Below are 20,248 nucleotides of genomic sequence, written 5' to 3'. Positions count from 1 at the left end.
GTCACTTAATAGTTGAATCTCAACATTAATTTTCAGATTTTTCCTGGAGGCATTTGCTCAAGTAATTCCTTGTGTTTTCAAACTGGGAAAATGATTTGTAAAGGGTTGGTTTGTTAGGTGATTAAGCACAGAAGATTTTTAGTTAAATTCCATGGGATTGGGTTTTCTACTCCTTTTACTTTTTTTAAGCTAAACTTGCACATAAACATATAAAAATTAATAATTTCCAATTCACACTGCAGAAGACATTGAATGGTTTTGAAATTAAGGTCTCTCTCCAAGCAGTGCCTATAGATGGCAATGACTTTACTAACAGGCAAACTATTACTTCTTGGAAAAGCCAAATCTTAAACTGATGTGCCGGTGACATCAGTGTGTTTTGATGCTAAGTACAATTTCGGTGTGCGGCATTTAGTTTTCCTTTCCTTTTCAGCCGTGTTACCCTTGTAGACCTGTGGAAACAATAAAACCAGCATTCCCTCTAGTGGCCACGAACTGCGTGTTTCATGGGACATGGAGCTCGAGCAGAGCTCTAAGTACGGAACAATTTCTATTTAAATTGTAATAGTTAACTTTTGGGTTTGCTTATTTTCTTGCAGAGCTATGTTGGCGTGCCTGAAAGTCAGAACTGTTGTAGATACCAAATTACAACAAAAGCTCTGGTATATGGTTTAGGACACGCGTACACGATTGAAAGCAGGGTGAGGAAGAAAAGCTTTTCTTGGAAAAGATCCCAACAGTTGCAAAACCTTGAAACTCTCCATCAGTTTCTAAAATCCTATTGATTGTTTCTGAATTGTGCATGTATTTGGTTTGTATTGGATTATGCATGGTAGTGTATTTTATGGTCAGGATTTGGCTTCGGGACTCAGTTCTCTGCAATCTCCCGGAATTCGGGTGTGAGTGGGTGAAATCTCCTAGTATCTCCAGTCTCACTTCTCTGTCAGTAAAACAGAAGGAAAGTTGAAACAAACCAGCTTGTTTATTTTGGCGATCAATGTATGGGAATGTCTGGGAGCCACTAATGGACTTATAAACCTGTATGGATTAAAAATAATATATTATTTTTTCCTCACAAACTCCTCTTTTGGACCGAGGCCGACACCGCTGTCTCTCTTGATGGCAGAGGGCCGGCGCCGGAGCTGCTGACTCATCCTCTGACCTTTACCGACTTCCCCTGCCCGCTCTCGGCATTGGGCGACAGGCGACCGGGCCCCGCTTTCCGCCAGCGACTCGGACTGACGATTATGGCCGGTAAATCACTGCCCCCCACCCCCCGGGGGGTCGCCACAGGCCGGCACCAGCCGGGTGCCCGGTCACCCATCCCAGGCCGATGCCGTGAGTCAGCGCCCCGCCGCCATCTCGGGGCCCGCGTCTCCCCCGGCCCGGCGGCGCTCCGGGAGCCAGCCGGGCCCGGCGGGCGGGGCGGCCTCTCCTCCAGCTCCGCCGGCGGCCCCGCGGCAGCCCCGGTGCGGGCGCCCGGGGTGTCTCGGTGGGGCCCGGCCGGGGGCGGAGCGGCGGCGCCGTACACGTGTCCTTGTGACTCTTGTTTACTATCGGCCGAGCGCCGCGCGGGGCACGCTGGGAGCTGTCGTCCGAGAGCGACCAAGCTGGCAGGCGACGACCTTGGCGAAGACTACAGCCCCCAGAGTGCCCCTCGGCGAGACGGCGGGGGCGCTGGCCAATCGGGGCGCTGGCTGGGGATGATTGACGTGCAGCGCGGTGCAATCCGCTGCGCGGGAGAGTCAAAACATGTCCGCCCTCTGGGCGGATTCCTGATAGACAGGCCAGACAGCCAATAGGAGGCGGCTGCGGCTTGAGCAACGTCGTCTTCCACCACTCGGCGACCGAGGATGGCCGGGCTCGGGCGGGACTCCGCTGTGGGGAGGAGGCGGGGGTGGGGGGGGAGACGAGGGGAATTCGGTAATGGCGACGGGTTTGGTAAGTGCTACAAAGTTTGGAGCTGCCGTTTCTGGGGGGCTGCGCGGCCGCGGCGGGGGGCGGACGGGTCCCCCCGGGCCGGAGAGGAGCGGCGGCGGCCACGGGCCGAGCTGAGGGGGCCGTTGGGTCGTGGTTTGTGGCGGCGGCGGCAGCCGGGACATTGTTTACCGGGCGCCTTCCCTCAGCGGTCCGGCGGAGCTGGGTCTAACAGCCGTGGGGTGCGCGGGGTGCCGGCCCCGCCTTGGGGCCCTTCCGCTGCGGCGCCAGACCGCGAAAACGAACGGAATAGAGCCGGTGTTCCCCCCGTCCGTGTGCCGTCTCCCCCCTCCCCTTTTTCCCCGGGGAGCCGCCCGCCTGCCCCGCTCTGTCGGAGCGAGGGCGCTCTGCCCCGCCGCGGGGAGCAGCGGCTGCTTGGGGAAAGAGGAGGAAGAAGGGGGGGGAAACTTGTCTCCGAGTGAGCCCCGCGCCGGGGCTGCCGGTGCCGCCCGGGGGTAGAGGGGTGTCTGCGGGGCCCGGGGGGTGTCTGGGCCGGTGCGGGGGGGCGCCCCCGCCGCTTCCCCCCGGCCAGGCCGGGCTGTTACGCAGTTGTGAATGAATGGGGTCTTGCGCGCATGCGCGCTGGCGGCAGCAGTTTATAAACAAGGGCAGCGTCCAGGCGGGGATCACATGACGCCGGGGGGGGGTGGGGGGGGGCGGCCGTGCTCCCGGGTGCGGCCTCGGCCTCGCGGCGGGGGGGCGCAATGGGAGAGGGACCGTCTGGGGCAGGGGCTCCCCGCCGGGCCGCCGCCCCGGGGGTTTTGCTGTAAACACCTTCCCGATGTAACCGCAGCCGCGATGTTTGTTCTGCGTTTCGCCGGCGTGGGGGTACGACACACGACCGCCAGCGGAGTCGGTTCGGCCGCTGTCATGCGAAGGGGCCGTGTGTGCACAAACAGCGTGAATCATGCGCTGGGCTGTGCCTCCCCGGCCCGTTCCTGGCACAGCCGTGCGAGTCGGGGCTGCGGAGCGAGGATCCGCCATCGGAGCCGCCGTGCCAGCACGAGTCCCGGGTGTAGAGCCCGTCTTGCCAGTACGCTGTGTTTTGCTTGGAGAAGCTGTTCTCCCTATTAAACTCCATCCCGTGAATTGCTGCAGGCGTAGAGCTTGCCGGAGACTTCGGCGGTAGGCTGGGGGAAGGCAAATACCAGAAGTAAAAACCACGGGAAGCATTTCCACCCTGGCATTCCGGCCCAGCGCGGTTTGGGTGGGTGCTGCAGAGTTCCTGCTGAACCCCTTCTCCGCCACAGTCCCCGTTTACTTTCGTCCGAAATTTATTTTCGTCCCTCAAAAATAGACATGTTTTCATTAATGGGCTCCTTGTTAACATTGCCGTTTGTTTCAGCGTGATAAATTGACTTATTCTAAAGCACTAATTCGTAAATAAATTCATTTAGCTTCTGAAGAAAATGGCAGTAATTACAGTCCTGTGAAGCATGCTTCTAGAAAACATCTGTCGCAACAAGTTTTGAACATGAAGTTGAATTAAAAAAAAGTCTTTACAAGCTAACTAATGACCATTCCCTTAGTGTTCCAAAACATCGAAAGGCTGAGGACAAGAGAGAAGCACATGATGTCCCAAGCAGGCTTTAATCAAGTAGAATAGGAAAATTGAAAAGTAAAGTTGGGCATGTTTTTTTGTTTTTCTTTTGAATTTGTTTGTTAGAGGATTTTTTGGCTTTTGTACATGAGTGGCTTTGGTTTCGAGAAATTCTTGTGACTTGGAAGAACAATTCGTTTCTCAAACAAGTATCTTTCTTGTCAGAGCAGCGTGTTGTATCTGTACCTTATCTCTGACCTTCGGTCTGTTAGGCTACCAGAACAGGTACTTTCAAATCTTGGCAGCTGGCAGGAAGGAAGGAGAAGGTAACGTTCCCAAAATAAATCAGCTTGTTAATTTTGGCAGGAAAATGGGAAAGGAAGAGAGAGAGAAAATAGAGGGGAAAACAAGGCAGAAGGAGGAGGAGGAAGGACGCAGACAAGCTAGAAAAACAAGAGTGGCTTTTCAGAGTTGATTACTTGGAGATAATCATCAAGTTCCTGACCTGCACTACTGAGTACAGAGTTCAGAAATGAATGAGCTTTCTGCTCTTGGGGTGTTCTGTAATTTTACTGTCTGTTATGGGTGATGAAGGAATAATTTGCATTAAAGATACTTCTTAGAGGTGAAATACATATGCCATTGATAGTTTATTTGATTGTATATTTTCATTTCTCTTACCTTCCCTTTCCACCTCCTTAAAATCAGAATTGCACTGTTGTGGCTTTTGTAATAGTGCCATTTGAGTAGAATCAAACATCTTTTTATGTTTGGAATGCAAATTTATGTAAGTTTTGCATGTATTTGAAAGATTAGGAGATGAGAAAGTTAGAAATTTTCCAGTAAAAGAAGTTTACCGCTTAGGTCAGGCCTTTTCTGGTAGGACCAGTAAGTAATTCAGAGGTTTATGTTTGAACGATATTATATACAGGATAAGCTACAAAATGAATTAAACAAATTTGTAGAATGAGTAAAACCATGGAATATTGTTAATGTTGGCTGTATATACACAATTTAACCATTTATTAAAATCAAGCTGGGGGTTTTTCATAATTGTTATCAGATGGCTTTTTGTGCATTACACTAAGGCAACTTTTAGGATGATAGGCTTACTGTTTCACATGACAACATTAGACTGGTTTTAGCTATTGTTCGTATTTCTCTAATGTAGCGCATGATAGCTTACTTAGTGGACATGCATGTGGTAGGCCTTTCAGATTTCCTTTCTTTCTAAGCTGTGTTTTCTGCTCTTTTGTGAGGGATTCACGATTACTTTTTCAATGACACTTCATTAAAGTACAAGGTAATCATGTTATGGTAGCTTTAATTCATCATCGTCTAAAAAAACCAGTAGATAACCGAATTACTGAAGGCTGGATAACCTTGTTTTCCGGCTTTTAGAGGCAGTGGTTGCGTAGAATAATCACAGAGTTCTCTGACTGCTGAAGGTGATTAACAATATTTCTTTCGGTATAAATGTGACAGTACTGGGATTTGGGGAAACAGAACTGCAGTGAAATCTACCAGTAGAGACTTCTTTTTCTTTCTGTTTACAAGACAGTTAAGGATGTTAGCAGTCAGATGTGTTTGAGGCTATACCTAGAGTTGGGAGATAGCAAGGGATGTGAAGGGCAGTGAAGAAGGCTTCTGTGGATACGTCAGTGCTGAAAGGGCGAATAGGGAAAATGTGTGCCTGATGCTAAATGGTGTAGGAGACCTAGTGTCAAAAGGTTGAGGATGACATCTTCTTTGATTTGGTCTTTATTTGCAAGGCCTGTTCACAGGTTCCTCAAGTCCCTGTGCCTAGCAACACACATCTGACAGAGCAAGGGACTTGTTTGTCCGTGGTAGAGGAAGAGCAAGTTTGGGGCAGGCCAATTCTGTGAGACCGGGTAGGATGCGTCAGGGGGAGCTGGCCAGTGTTGTGAGGCTGGTCTCCAAAAGGCAATGGATTTGGTGGTGGGAGGGCTTCCAATAACTGTAAAAAATAGAATGTCACACCTGGCTTCAAGGAGGAGGATGGGAAACTACAGGCTTAGTCTTGTGGAAGATCGTGGAGCAGAACCTCCTGACAGCCATGTCCTGGCTCTTATAAGGCAAGAAGGTGACTGGAAATAGCCAGGACAGATTAACCAAAGGCAGATCGTGTCTGACCTGTCTGATTGCCTTCTTGGCTCAGGGTCCCAAGTCAGTGTTGTTTACCTTGGCTTGAGTGGTGGTTGAGGAGATGACCCCAGACTCTTGGAGGCAATGAGCACAGGCTGTGGCAAGGGAAGTTCAAACTGCGCATAAGGAGCAACTTCTTTACAGCAAGAATGGTCACTGAAACAGGTTCTTGGGAAGTGTCAGGGGATCTCCATCCTTCAAGACAGCAGAGACGCAAGTGGCCAGGGCCCCAGGCGGCTTCATCTAACTTCACAGTTGGCTCTGCTTTCTGCAGGGATCATACCAGCTCATCTCTAGAAATCCCTTTCAAGCTGAATTATGCTGTGATTCTCAACAGATTATGGAGGATTTAGGGTTCTGCTAATGAAGTAGCCTGTCAGATGCAACGTCAAACACTTTATGTGTATACAGATTTTTAACCTTTGTCTCTTTAAAGTCAGATACTTTGGAGCATCCTAACATGGTGTGGGAAGTGAAGACAAATCAAATGCCTAATGCAGTTCAGAAACTCCTCCTGGTAGTGGACAAGAGAACTTCCGGGATGAATGAGTCACTGGAGTTGCTGAAGTGTAATGAAAACCTGCCCTCTTCTCCTGGATATGCATCCTGTGATGAACACATGGAACTTGGTAAATAACATGACTTTTTCAGAAGAAGCCAAATTCTGAAGTTTGTTGTAGTTTTCCTATAGTGAAATTATTGGAAGCTGACTGAATGAGATTAGACATTTTTAACCTAAGTAGGGCAGGGAATATGATAGTGAATTGAGACATCTGAAGGTCTTATTTTGCAGTCACTTTCCCCTGTAACCCATTTCAAGTTCTGGCACACTAGCCTGTTGACTTAGTTGTGTTCTTGAACTCAGAGCTACAAATTTTTGCTTCTAATCTCCAGAGGAGCTTTTTTTGGCACAAGAGTAATAAACAGAAAGCTCAAGAGCTCCTCCTAAAGGGAAATAGTGCTGCTTTAGATCAGCTGCAAATAGAGATTCTGGGCTAGAGGGACATTTAACTTCAGTTCTTACATAATGGAGAAAATAGCATGTACGTTAGAAAGTATTGATATAATCAATGAAATATTAACACATTTAATTGAAGTCATGGGGTGATGAAGAATAATAGTGCTTAGTTACATGAGAGCATGTAACACAGGGTTTTGTTAATAAGCTGGGCTCTCTTCTGCTGTTCTGTCTAACATGTGAGAGGTGTAGATTATTGATAGGAATTCACCCCTACCAGGCTGTATACCCAGCGTTCATGACTTCTGAGTTGTATTTAATTCCAGTTCCCTGGTGGAAACATGGAAAACTTTTTACCTGGTACAGCCCTGATGTTGGTAATTTTTAGTGTCACATCTGCTAGGACAGATTAATTTAGTTGCCTTTTGTTGAATGTTTTAGTATTTTAGTGAAGCATGTTGCTACTAATACTTCATAATTCTGAACTACAATTACTCGTATGTAGTAACTGAAGTACATATACTTCATAATTCTGAAGTACAATTCTGTGTAAACTAGTCAGTCTAGTAGAAACTTTAAAACCAGAACTGCATTTTTATCTAGTTACTTAATGTTTTTCTTAAGTTGCTTGTATGAATTTATAATAGACTAGAGGTGTGATTATTTCTGTGGCCATTTTGTCAGTATTATGAACAGGATTTGTGAAATGCTGGTAATTGTGGTATGAGAAAATAAAATCAGTTACTTCATTGTGGTTCCTTTTTTATTTTTATTTGCAAGATTTGGTGTGAACTAGAATTTATCAGTGCCTATAATTATGGTAATTCGTGCCTCTGTTCATAGATGATCTTCCTGAGCTACAGGCTGTGCAGACGGATTCTACCCCACCTGCACTTTTCCAGCTTGGTGCCGATGTTTCACATCAGGAACGTTCAAGGCCTTCATGGAGCCAACATACCTCAAACAGCAATTCAGAAAGTGCTTATTCTTGTGAGAATGGGGTGAACTGGTTGACAGAATTAGCAAATATAGCCACAAGTCCTCAGAGTCCTCTGATGCAGTGCTCTTTTTATAACAGGTACTGACATTCATTTCAATTTCGAACTCTATGATTTGTAATATTATGTTTCCAGAAACATTTCCTTTGCTCTTCACACACTCTGACTTTGGACTGGAGCCCTATTTTTGATGTTTCTGTATAGGAACTTTATCCTTATGCGGAAGATTGCACAGGGCTCGTTTCAGAGCCTGTTGCAAAAACTGCTTACTTGCCGGCTATGAATGAGGTAGGATGGTATAAGGACATTGCCTAACCACAGAAGGCTTAGAAATTATGGGCATCTACCTCATGTGAAGCAGCAGATGAAAAATTAAGATGAATTTGTTACGTTAAATTCTTAATACTTACTAGTGCAGTGACTTTAGATTTTTTTAAAAGAACTAATTGGAAATTTAATGCAATGTATTTTTTTTTATTGATACTGTTACAGATTTGTGATCTGTAAATTCCATAAGGCTGTAAGAAGCAGAAATTAGAAATTTCTGGGCTTCACCTTCTATTCTGTGGCTTTGGTCTTAGGTTTATAGTAAGAAAATTAAATGCAGTACTGTTAACAGTAATGCAGTTGGGATTTAATCATTAGGACAGAGCAGATGTCTTTATGTACTCTAAGAATGGGGTATTCAGTTCAAGATATTTGTAAAAACTCTAGCATTGTGACAAGAAGATGCCGATGTGGAGGTAATACTGTCATTTGGGTGGTATATAGAATTTATGCAGGAGTTATGCCAAATGCTTCCTTTGCCTGAGCTTGCACCCTTTAATTATCCCATTTGAATATTGGTGTGTGTTTATTTGGTATTCAGCTCATGGAAACAGAAATATTTGTTAAATAAAAGCATTTTAGAGTAATGGCAGACAAGTCTTGTGTTGCCTTAATCTGAGATATTTTAAAATATATTTTTCTATTGTAGATCATCTCCTGTTCACATAATAGCTACAAGCAAAAGTTTACATTCCTATGCACGTCCTCCACCAGGATCCTCAAAGAATGACCCTAACTTCTCCAAGAATGATTTGGATGAAACACCAGTCAGACATGAAAGGGTGAGTTGTTCTGAAACATTTCTAAAATAAACAAAGCTGCGTGAGTAATGGGGTAAGCTTTTTGAAACGAGAAACTAGTTTTAAAAAATCATCTGTTTAGTTCTAATACCATTTCTGCTTAAGCTAGATTTTCTATTACTTTTCTTCTTACCAAACAGAGTGGGCTTGTAGTGCTACATCATGGAGTCCGCTTTTTTGTGAAACAGTCACAATCTTAAAAAGCTCTGCTTCTCTTGTAGTTCCTTCTGTAGCAAGCTTTTAAAAGCTGTGTTAACTGAATTTGCTATCTCAAAAAGGAAGTACGGAACCATCTTCTTTTAGCACAAAAACTGTCAGTCCTGCCTCTCCCTTTCCTATGTATTAATTTGTGTCTGAAACTTGTCTGTTAGAAACATGGGAGTTTTCCCCAGTGATTTATGTAGAGCAGACGTGGCTCTACAGCTTTCCAGTAATTTGACCATAGAATAACATGTGCTTTGAGTGGTTCTGTAAATGACCAAGGAATGATAGCGTGTAAAATGCTTACACCTAAATCTAAGGTGATCTATGAATGCCCTAATGAACCTCAGATGATGAAAACCAAAAATTTCAGGATAGAACATTTCAAGGAAAGGAGATTAAAATACTCGTTCACATTTACTGCGTTCCTTGAATCTTTGTTTTCATGTTACATTCCTATTAGTATTTAAGGCAAAATTATGTTATAGATGCAAATTAGAGAATATGTCTAAAGATGTGTAAGACCAACCCTAAAATCTTACACAATAAAATCTCAACACCACTTTGCTTTTTTTAATAGGCGAATAGTGAATCAGAATCTGGCATTTTCTGCATGTCATCACTTTCAGATGATGATGATTTAGGATGGTGCCATTCCTGGCCCCCAACTGTTTGGCATTGTTTTCTAAAAGGTAAAATAACATATATTGTTGAATAACTATGTTTTCTCTTGACGCCTTTTTCTTTTTGTTTTGTAACAGAGACTTTTTTACATAACACTAAGCTTTTCTCTTTTTTTGCTTGAAAAAATCTGTTAGGCTCTCGTTTGTGCTTTCACAAAGGACGCAATAAAGAGTGGCAGGATGTTGAAGACTTTGCAAGATCTGAAGGCTGTGGAAAAGAGGAAAATCTCCCAGCAAGTCCTTACAAGGTAGCTGTTAGTTCCAATACGTTAATTTTAATACCTGTAGTGCAATATTTAGTTTCTTATCTGTGTACTGCTTGAGTACCTTGCTGTAAAGCATTTGAACTGAATTCATTTAGGTATGTTTTGAATGTTACATCGTCTCTATTCTTGTGAGAGTACTCAGAATGTTGGTATTTTTTAATATAATGTAAGATGATGAATATACACGTATAGTATACACAGGTATATGCTTTTCTGGGGGGAAAAATTCTGAACCGTACGTACGTTTACAGGGCTATGGTTCTGATGGTTTGAAGTTAATTTCTCATGAAGAAAGTATTTCCTTTGGTGAGTCAGTGCTGAAGTTGACTTTTGATCCTGGCACAGTGGAAGACGGCTTGCTTACAGTAGAATGCAGACTCGATCATCCATTTTATGTTAAAAATAAAGGTATGAAATACTACAAGTACACTTGGTTGTATATTAAAATATTCTTAGAAAGTGGTTGCAGATTTTATTGGCGTCCCATGTTGCTCAAGAAATTGGTAAGAGCAGTGTTGTAGAATCAATTGACTATCTTTGTAAAGAAGTCCAGAATTTGAACAAACAAAACTGTAAAGCTACAGAAACACTGCATGAGGAAAGATTTGGTGAAGTATATAAATGGAGCTCAGGAAAACAGAAAAATTGGGGGGGAGAAAGGAAGGCTGCAAATAAGGGAGGCTTTTCTCACTTGCTAAACATGAAACTTGTGATGATAAAATTTCCAGATTTTGTTTACGTTTTTTGCTAGAATGAGATTTTATTTGAGATAAAAATAAACTATTTACAGTAAAAATTCCCTGAGTAAGTGTTCCTGTTTTTTCTTTTGGGTCAAAGAAACTACATTGGAACATTTTTATAAAATGATATCATTTAGAGCTATAGGATTGCTCCAGTTAAGAACTAGAGAGATTGTTTGGCCGTTTGTCTAATTTAACTCTTTACCACTTCAGGTTGGTCATCTTTTTATCCAAGCTTGACTGTGGTACAGCATGGCATTCCATGCTGTGAAATGCATCTTGGAGATCTGTGTCTACCTCCTGGACACCCTGATGCCATTAACTTTGATGATTCAGGTGTTTTTGATACATTTAAAAGGTAATTTTTGGATAAAGTGGCCTCAGTGGTTTTTGTATTTAATGAGTAGGCACCTTAAGTCTACAAGAATTTGAAGTATTATGTAGAGCAAAGAGAGACTACTTCTGGTAATACAAGACAAATGAGAGGGAAAAACGAAAACTGGATACCAGGAAAGCTGTGTAATTACGTGCTCTTCTAAACTGCAAAGTAATATCTTGGAGTGGAATAACTTTTCAGCCCCTGTTTATGCTAGTTTAAGACAGATTAGATAAAGCAGTAAAAAATAAGTATTATCTGTATAAATTCTTCAGGTAAAGTGGGTTATGTTTGAAGAACCTAGTACAGTTTTCCCACAATAATATGTTTGCCAGCTGTTAACTTGTGCTTCACACACAGCTATGTGCCTGAATTATCTGAGTAGTTTCTTAGTAATTAATGCATGTGCTATTACTTCTTACTATTTTTGTATATTCTGCTTTTTGTGATTCTTTTCTAATATGTCAGACTTACCTAACTTGAAAGTTTGATTAACTTTGAGGTTTGCCTTGCTTTGAGCAAGATTTTCAACCAGATAATCGTCAGAGGTCCTGTCCAACGTAAATTATTCTAAGATTCTAAGGTTGTATTACTTACAAAGATTTTTCCATACTATTTTAAGATTTCTAGATTTATTAGAACCTGTCTTCTCCTACGATGTTAGCTCCTTTTTAGCATTTGTTTTTCGTCCGATTGCTTTTTGGTTTTTTTTTTTTCCACAATAGAAAAAAATTACTTAAAACGCTGTTTGCAGTTCAAGCCCTAGGAGCGCTTGTATGATTTCAGTCTGGGATAGTGAGTGAGTTCAAATTGCTTGTCTTCACTCATCTGCTGTCTGGGTTTTTTTCTTTTTAATACTTCCTGTTCTGAACTGCCTATCTAGAGAGCTGTTAGAATCGTTGTATTTACATGTCACTGAAGAAACTGGACTTTTGGCCTCTTACTCATCCTGCAGCCCAGCTGAATACTGCCGTGCCACTTCAGATTTCTTGTCTGTCTTTCTGGGCAAAAGGAAGGAAGTCACTGAGAAAAGAGCATGCGGCGGCAGCTGTGGTTAACGGGACAGAAAAATTATAAAACAAAACCCTGTTGCTGTGTTATGGGAAGGAGATTAGGGATAGGAAGGGTGCTGGACTGTTTGTGGAACAGAGAGTTCCATTCTCTTGTGAACTTGCCTGCAAGGTTGTCGGCATTGTCCCTTCTTTGTTGCTTTTTACTTTTCTGAGGGATTTTGGAGACAACCCTTCAAGCTCCACCTTTGCTTTTAGTTCCATTCCAGAGAAAGGGGCTGCCTGCGCAGGTGGGGTCTGCGCTGCCACTTGCAGTGTTTCCTTGCTAGTGGTTCTGCTTTGTGCTTGGGAAAACGCTCTTCAAAGCTCATATTTTTGCCATAAATTATGCAGCTATAGCCAGATTGAGCAGTGGGTGAGAGGAGCCTTAGATTTATATACATTTTGTGTTTATTTTGTGGTGATAACTTAGTGTTTTGGATTTATGATCAAGTAGTATCTTTAGAAGTGTGTTTTCCCCATGCAACATGCTAAAGACGTCGTAGCCTGTGGTTTCTAGACTGATCTGCACACATTTGGAGATGGTAACAAATATTGTGGAATTAAACTTCTGTAGCAGTTAGAGGTTACTTGTAGTTGCTGGTCAACAAAAAATTATAACAATTTATAATATTTGGAGATCTAAATTGTATAAACAACTCATCTAAGTTGTTGAAATACTTGAAATACCGAGGAATCTCACATTTTTGTCACTAGAGGGCAGACGTCTGTCAGCTTTGAATCAAATAGTATGCAACATCATAGGTCTTCAAGCAATTTTTAAATCTCAGTGGAAAGTTTGTCTGTAAAATAATATATAACTGCCTAGAGGAGTTACTTATAGTGTATATAACATAATTTATTTTCATACAATGGTTTCATATTTGTGATTAAATATATCTGCAAATGAACTCACGACTCATTCTCCCCACATCAGTTGTCCCCTTCGGTACATAGCAAGCACTGACCACATTTGGTTTATGGTAAGAACAGAAGCAGAAAGAAAGAAAGAACGAAGCTGATTTCAAAAGAGGATGAAATTTGAAGGCAGTGTATAATTAATTGACGTACAGCTGGGCAGTTGATATTACACAGCAGGTCTTGCAAAGTTGCTATCTGCTATTGCATTGAAAAAACTATTAATTCATCTGCCAAATTTATTTTTTTTTTCATTGACATCTGCATGACGCACAGTTTCCTTATGTCACACAAAAGATAAGAGTACTAGAAATTAAGTACAGATAAAGAGTAAACAGCTGTTTAGAGATTTTACATGAAAATTACGTGATTGTTTTATGGTATGTCTTTTTCTTGTAGTTACGATTTTACACCAATGGATTCCTCTGCAGTTTATGTGCTAAGCAGCATGGCTCGCCAGCGTCGCGCTTCTCTGTCTTGTGGAGGATCGAACAATCAAGATGCTGAGAGATCAGAAAGCAGTAGTAAAAACTGTGCGCCTACTGCATCGTCACATCTTTCCTCCAGTTCTTTGTACAGTAAAGCTGGCAAAAGCCACAGCTCAGGGACTGCAAGTACTGTGAGTGCCACTTCTCCAAACAAGTGCAAAAGACCAATGAATGCCTTCATGCTTTTTGCCAAAAAATACAGAGTTGAATATACTCAGATGTATCCAGGGAAAGACAACAGGTAACGGTATAAAATTCTAGTTTTGTTATTACTGGTGAGCCAGCAGGATGTCTGTGTCCACCTTTAAATTTAAAGTGGACTACATTTTGCATTTGAGATAAAATGTGTACATATTGCTTTAAGAACAAGTTTTGAAAGATGTTGATGTAAAGCTTAATTTATGGGCGGACTTTAAATATTTACAGTACTCAATAAATTTGACACAAGCCACTTTTGGCAAACTGACCTTCTGAGAAAGCATTTGGGTGAAGCAGCTGACATATGTATATATGTGCACCCCCAGAATCACAAATACAGTCTTTGTTTACACTGACGAGAAGTGTTCATGGGAAGAAGAGTACCAGGCTCTCTGCTCGTGTGTTGTAGTGGAAAAAGGCAATCTCTGATTCTTCTAATTAAGTCTTGACATAACATTGCAGATTGTTCAGTGAAGTTGTTATGATTTATTCTCAGTCTGCTTATCATATTGAATAACGGAGTTGGGATTGTGATGATACCTGAAAGATCTTAATCCAGACAGTACACTGCCAAATTTTACTTCTCCTGAAAGCATTGAACAATCTGCTGAAACTCGCAGGAAGGGTCGTATGACCGTGTGTTTGGGGGAAGGTTCTTTGCTGGGTTGTTATATTTTTAATCTATCTGCATGTTCATGTCTAAACATGTTTTTTTTTAAATGACGTCCATTATATATGTTTTAAATAATCTTAATATTCTTTGCTAATTCTGCATATTTAAATATAAGCTAAACAGCATGAACATGCACTGATATTATAATTGATTTTTTTTATGCGTATAGCATTTTGAAAAATGTTACTGTAAAAATTGCATTATCACATAAAAATTGTGGTACGAAATCTGGTAAAAACTAAAGGTGACAGGGCTTTGGCTATTTCATAATGTTCTAGTAAGGAGGCTGTAACTGGCATTGAGAAATAAAATCCTGCCATACAAATAACCCATCCTTAAATCCCCGCCAGTCTTGCGTGTCCTGGCAGTGGTGTTCTGCAATGTTTGTAGTAATTTCAGTGAAGCAGATCTGCTGCCTTCAAATTCGTTGCAGCTATCAATGAGAAACTGAACAGAATGTCAGCTACATGATGCTTACATATTTAACTTAAAATGCTATTTCAAATGGATGCAGTGAACTGGAGCTGCAGCTGGATAGATGTGAAAATAAGTAGAATATTTCAGTGAGCAGGTTTAGCTCGAAGGAAAGTGATGACAAGGTTACAAGTAAGCCTAGGAGCGCACTGCCGGCTCACTGTCCCGATTGGAAGGCAGTGCCTTTGGATGCAGTTTCTTGGCATCCACAAAATACAGTACAGAAGAAATCATAAGAGTTAGTGATAATCGATTTTATAGGCATTCAGCTACTGTTGCTTAAGGACTGCTGGGGCATTTATTAATTTAGCAGTTCAGAGGCAACTCTTTCTTACGTTTTTTAAATGCAAGTATGTGTCGTTTTCAGATTACGTGTAAGAAGGGACAGAACTTAAGGTATTGTGAGTTAAACGGTCTGTAGTGAGAGATTGTAGCTCAAGCCTTGTCGACAACAAGCCTCATCAACAAGATAGCGAGCTGTAAACATCCAAAACGCAAGTCAACACTCACATGATACTTAAAAACACCGTGGACCGTAAGACCGTACTTGAGAAACTGGTGTTAGGGCAGCACTTGTTTCTTTTCTAGGTGTTCTCACTGTAACCGTAGTTGGACTTGATTGTGCTTTCAGCAAGACTTGAATAATTTGAGGAGTATGTTCTAAAGAGGAAGAAAATCACCTAAATTATTAACAGCATTTGTTCATGATGAACATAATTACGTGGTAAACTCCAGGCATTCTCAGCTACTGCTTGACAATTTCTTTGGAATTAACTGCAGTATAAATTACACCCTGCACCTTAGTCTGTTGCTAAAATGTTGTCAGGTATCTTACCAGCATTTTAAGAGGAGGAAGGCAGTGTACGGAGCACCGCCAGGTTCTGATGAGGTGAAGGGCGCCTCAGGCAGCGGTGCAGTGGGGTCAGTTTTTTCTTACTTGTTTCTGGGCAGGAGAATCAGGCGTGATTATGTCAGGAAATTCTCTGTACACATCTTTTTTCAGTCTCAGTGGTTCGCTTATAGAAGCAGTTCCTTGGAGAAATGGAGCTTTTGTCTCTGCATTAGATTTTTCAAGCTTTTTGAAACGTACAGATCTGTACTCACTTTCAGTGCCTTCGTGCAGTTTTTTTCTCTGGAGGTATAAAATACAGAGACAGTTTTGCATTTGAAATACAAAGATTTCATAGTGTGTTTTTATTTGGAAATGTAAAGGTTTTTTTTAGCAAACCTGCTGTCTCAGGGTCACTGTGTTCTTCCCTGGGGGTATGAGTGACCCAGTACAAACTGGTGACCAAAACCAGACAGGTTTCTGATGCTGTTGATTTGCCTCTCGATACCGCCAAAACATTAAAAATCTAATGAAACTGGAGTGTGTTTACTTCTGATGACAGACCAAAGATACTGGTTCTTAATTTGGACAGAAAAGCATGGCAACTACAGAGTCTTGCAGAATTTAAGGCCACTTTCTTGTTGTATGGTGCAGAAAAGCCTTGAGAATTGTCGTATGTGAAACGCTATGGAAATGGTTGATGACACGCTGCTCTCCTCGATTCTGTTAGAAAGCCTGTGAATAGCTTTGCTGCCAGCAAGAACTTCCTAATAGGGTAAAGCAGAGTACTTACTTGTATACGCCGCTTTCTTAAAGCTCACTGTAATCCGAAGGCAGAGCATACCTCCTCAGTAGTTCAGTAATTGTCATTGATAAAAGAGCTGTTGTTTAGAGATTTTCATTCAGCTGAAGGATGGAGTGAAAGCTTTAATGGAATATTGATCTAACATTCGGGTGTGCAGTTAAGCAATATGGCATGATAACATGGGGAAATACTGTCCAAGAGACATAAAGTTTACAAGAAGTAGGAAAAGCATTCAGCTTCTGGAAATAATGATAGGTGTGTTAGAACAAATGGTTCCTTCTGCATAGGAATGGGAACTTACCACTATGTTCCGCCCACTCGTGTTCTCCCCAGTAGCGATTAAAGGTCAAGAAAGTTACACACATCTATTAAATAGACACAGGGGGTTGCAGTTAATCAAATATTTGTTTGGCTGAGGTCATATTCAGATCGTTGCCCTAATTATTAGAGAACATACTTTCAGCAAAGCTGCCATATGATCTTCTAGTACGAAAGTAGAGCAAAGCAAATGCAAGTTACCATTTGGTGGTGGTTTTTTTAACATCCCTATTTTCCTGGCTTATGCAAGTTGCTGCGTATTCAAATGTACAACCTTTGAAATGATAGAATGTGCATTCACCCATGCTCAGCTAACACAGAAGTCTCAGCTGTTTAGCTGTTATAAGAAGTGTGAGAAGATGATGGGAAACACGATTGTTTAAAAAAAATTTTTTTAAAGATACAGCTGATTTCTTCTGTCTGCTATTTGCACGTTTAACTTTTGTCTTCTTTAAAGTGCTGAGATAAGAAAGGAAAAAGCACTCCATCCTGACCATATTGTAAACATTTATTTTGCAGAGCCATAAGTGTGATACTCGGCGACAGGTGGAAGAAAATGAAAAATGAAGAAAGACGGATGTACACGCTAGAAGCCAAGGCCTTGGCAGAAGAACAGAAACGTTTAAATCCTGACTGTTGGAAGCGAAAAAGAACAAATTCTGTATGTTTGTGAAACAGTCTTTTTCATTATGCAGTGAAATGTGTTCCTACGTTAGCTACAGTGGGTTTTGTTTGGGATAAACTCTGCTACTTCTTTCTCAGTAGCCCAGACCTTCATTTTACCCCCCTGAGCTGTGTAGCCAACTGCTTCGGACAGTGGGCAGGAGACAGAGCAGGAGAAGGTCTGTCGTGGAATGTTCTTTGAGAGTTCCATGAATTCTGTTGGACTGAAAGCGAGCGTGCTGGTGAAATGCAGAGGGAGGGCACGTGGCCTTTTGTTTGAAATACCTGAGTTGTTAAGGTTGTACCTCTGTCCATTGCCCTCAAAAACACTTAAACTTTCAGAAAATCCTCCTCTATTGCGATTGAGTCATTGTCTCCTTTTTCTTCAGGAAGAGATTTTTCTTTACCATTTTCTATCTTTTTTACTTTCAACTTAAGAAGTTACAGAGGAAGCAAATTAATTTTTTTCCATTAATCCCTTTCACTTATTACCGTGTTTTAATTGTAAAATAAATACAATACAATCACTTCTTTAGGGAAATAAATTGTTTTCCGCTTTGTAGAAGGCCATCAATTTAAGAGTCTGCAGGAATGTACTAGCTTGGTGGTGGATATATTAGGTAATTAAGGGCTTTCAAGCTAACACAACATATAAAGAGAACATGGCAAAAAAGGAGCTTCTGCCAACCTGCATGTTCAAATGGAAGAGTAGGTTGGAAGGAAAGATCTGCTGAGGTGCACAGAATGCCAGGTCCTTCCACCAGCCGTTTTATGCCTGGGTGGGAGCATCGAGTGTGTTGTGGGCTTCACAGGTTTAAGAGTTCATCCTCAAATTGTCCTCCTTCCTTTCGTGTGTGAACGGCTGACTTTCTCAAGAGCGTTTGCAAATGCTGCCTTAAGACGGAATAAGAAATGCCCCAGCACTGAGTTGCTGCTCATTCCTGTACATGCTTGGCGCTGAGTTTTCAGTCCCTTGTTGCAGAAGGTTTCACCAAATCCCAGCTGCTGGGAATAAGCTGTTTTTCTGTTCACTGTAGTCTATTTTAATCAACAGTGACAGCTTCTGTTAGATTGCCTTGTGGGTTTAGGTAAAACACTACTGCTGACTTACTCTGGTTGGGCATTGGGCAGCGAGATGAGCTGAGCTCCGAGGAACACCATGGCTGTGTTTGTGCATAACCGAGAGCAATAGTCAGCCTTAGTAAGCAGGGTGGTGTCCTTGCCCTGCCGTGCAGTAGGCTTGTCCTTGTTGTCTTCGGGTCTTCAGGCCAAGATAACGCCATCTGTAGAACCTGTTACCTCAGTGTTACAGGATGCGGTACCTTTTTTATGCGTTTTACTTCAGTGAACTAAGAATTTTGTTTGCGGCTTGGTCACCTTATCAGGAAGTAATGGTGGACTCCAGGCTGGGACAAAGAAGTCCTCGTAGTCTTTTGATGGTCAGGGGATAAAAATCATGTTTCCACCTTTTGTTTTCTTCTGATTAACTGACCGATGGTAACAAGCGGTTGCTAGATTGAAGATAATGTGCTTCCCCTTTGCTTGGTAACCGCTAACCTGGTTCTCTCTTCTCTTTTCTCAGGGCTCACAACAGCATTAAGCCAGAATTTCCCTGTTAACTCTGTATCATCTACAACATGGCTGTTGCTTGATGGCAAGAAGATGCAAGATCAAGGTCTTACTATTTGTTGTGACTTTCTATGACCATAAAATACTGGCACCATCGAGTCAGAAATGATTTAATATGAGTGCAGATTTGCTTTTTACAATAGAACATTAAGTAAGCTAAAACTATCAACATTTTAAACCAAATTGCCTTATTTTTCTTCCAAACTTCATATATGTATCAGGTAATATAGGCTTGAAAATGGATATCCTGTGGTGCTAAAGTACTTTAGAAAGAGGCGAAGGAGATGTGTATAAATGTTTATTTTTAAAAGAAAATGTACAAAAAGGGGAATTTTAAAATATGTAACAGCTGTTTATATACATTGATTCTTATTGCTGATTAATATGTATTGCACAACCATATTATTAATTAAGATTCTGGGACCTGGGATTTTCTGAAATGGCAAAATGTATTATCAGCCTCTAGCTTCCCAGCCTGCCCAGATGCCAACCAGTTACCGGAACGTGTGGTAAGTGGCGAGCGTAGTGTGATGTAGCACCGGAGCTGCTGCCTGGGTTGCCACGTGTGCAACGTGTATCCGCAGGTGAGATGTTTTTGCACCAGCCGGCAATAGCGAGAGCTGTTCTGTCCAGTGGAAACAAAGGCCCAGGCCGGGATGAAACGAATAAATAGCGTTATCTCAAGAAAAATGGTGCTGTCGATATTGTCACCATCATAGTTTTAAGTCTGTTTTGTCTTTGCCACATATTCTACAATATTTTATTTTGCCATAAGACATCTTTATGGTGGGGGCAAACTTTGCACTTAACTATACGTGCAACACTTGCACTTTACTTCATTTTTCCTCCAACTGTCTAAAATTAGAGCAGCTGCATTAGGATTACAATTGCTTCTGCTGTGAACTTTTACAATCATGGCTTTTCCTGTACTAAACAGCTGTGTGTTTGTTTTTTAAGAATCACAACTGTAAATTTCAGTTTATGACACGTGTCTACATGATGTTGCCCCTAAGATTTTTGCACACTATATTCTTGTATATTATTTCAAATAAATTCATTAAAAATTGGTGTTGCGTATGGTGTAAAATGAAGACAACTAATCATTAAGACGGCCCTGCAGAGATGAGCACGTTCCGCATAGACGTCTTTACATGAACCCAGCCAAAGTATAT

The 20,248-nt window shown here is 41.8% G+C and overlaps 1 protein-coding gene across 4 annotated transcripts; it reads left to right on the top strand.

Moving 5' to 3' along the window:
- The first annotated feature begins 1,879 nt into the window (after positions 1-1,879).
- Positions 1,880-20,142, top strand: HBP1 (HMG-box transcription factor 1). 4 transcript variants are annotated; one of them, XM_054198370.1, is made up of 11 exons: positions 1,880-1,941; positions 6,120-6,312; positions 7,485-7,719; positions 8,616-8,748; positions 9,548-9,659; positions 9,786-9,898; positions 10,168-10,324; positions 10,870-11,014; positions 13,399-13,728; positions 17,304-17,445; positions 19,030-20,142. In XM_054198370.1, the coding sequence occupies exons 1-11, from the start codon at positions 1,927-1,929 to the stop codon at positions 19,045-19,047; spliced, it is 1,593 nt and encodes a 530-aa protein (XP_054054345.1). In that variant the 5' UTR covers positions 1,880-1,926; the 3' UTR covers positions 19,048-20,142. The 4 variants fall into 4 exon arrangements, with proteins under 4 accessions (XP_054054345.1, XP_054054364.1, XP_054054335.1 ...); XM_054198389.1 differs by having other exon boundaries at positions 1,919-1,941; positions 6,124-6,312; XM_054198360.1 differs by lacking the exon at positions 1,880-1,941 and adding an exon at positions 2,782-3,010.
- Positions 20,143-20,248: the final 106 nt, after the last annotated feature.

This window comes from Rissa tridactyla, chromosome 1, assembly GCF_028500815.1.
Source record: "Rissa tridactyla isolate bRisTri1 chromosome 1, bRisTri1.patW.cur.20221130, whole genome shotgun sequence".
Taxonomy (NCBI): Eukaryota; Metazoa; Chordata; class Aves; order Charadriiformes; family Laridae; genus Rissa; species Rissa tridactyla.
Note: the sequence above shows the minus strand (reverse complement) of the source record. Positions and strands in the feature narration are given on the sequence as shown.

Excerpts from the sequence above, each read along its gene's own strand:
- HBP1 (XM_054198360.1), top strand. The coding sequence starts at position 2,885 with ATGCGCTGGGCTGTGCCTCCCCGGCCCGTTCCTGGCACAGCCGTGCGA. Across the intron at positions 3,011-6,119 it reads GTGTAGAGCCCGTCTTGCCA|TCAGATACTTTGGAGCATCC; the intron begins GTACGCTGTGTT and ends GTCTCTTTAAAG. Across the intron at positions 11,015-13,398 it reads GTTTTTGATACATTTAAAAG|TTACGATTTTACACCAATGG; the intron begins GTAATTTTTGGA and ends TTTTTCTTGTAG.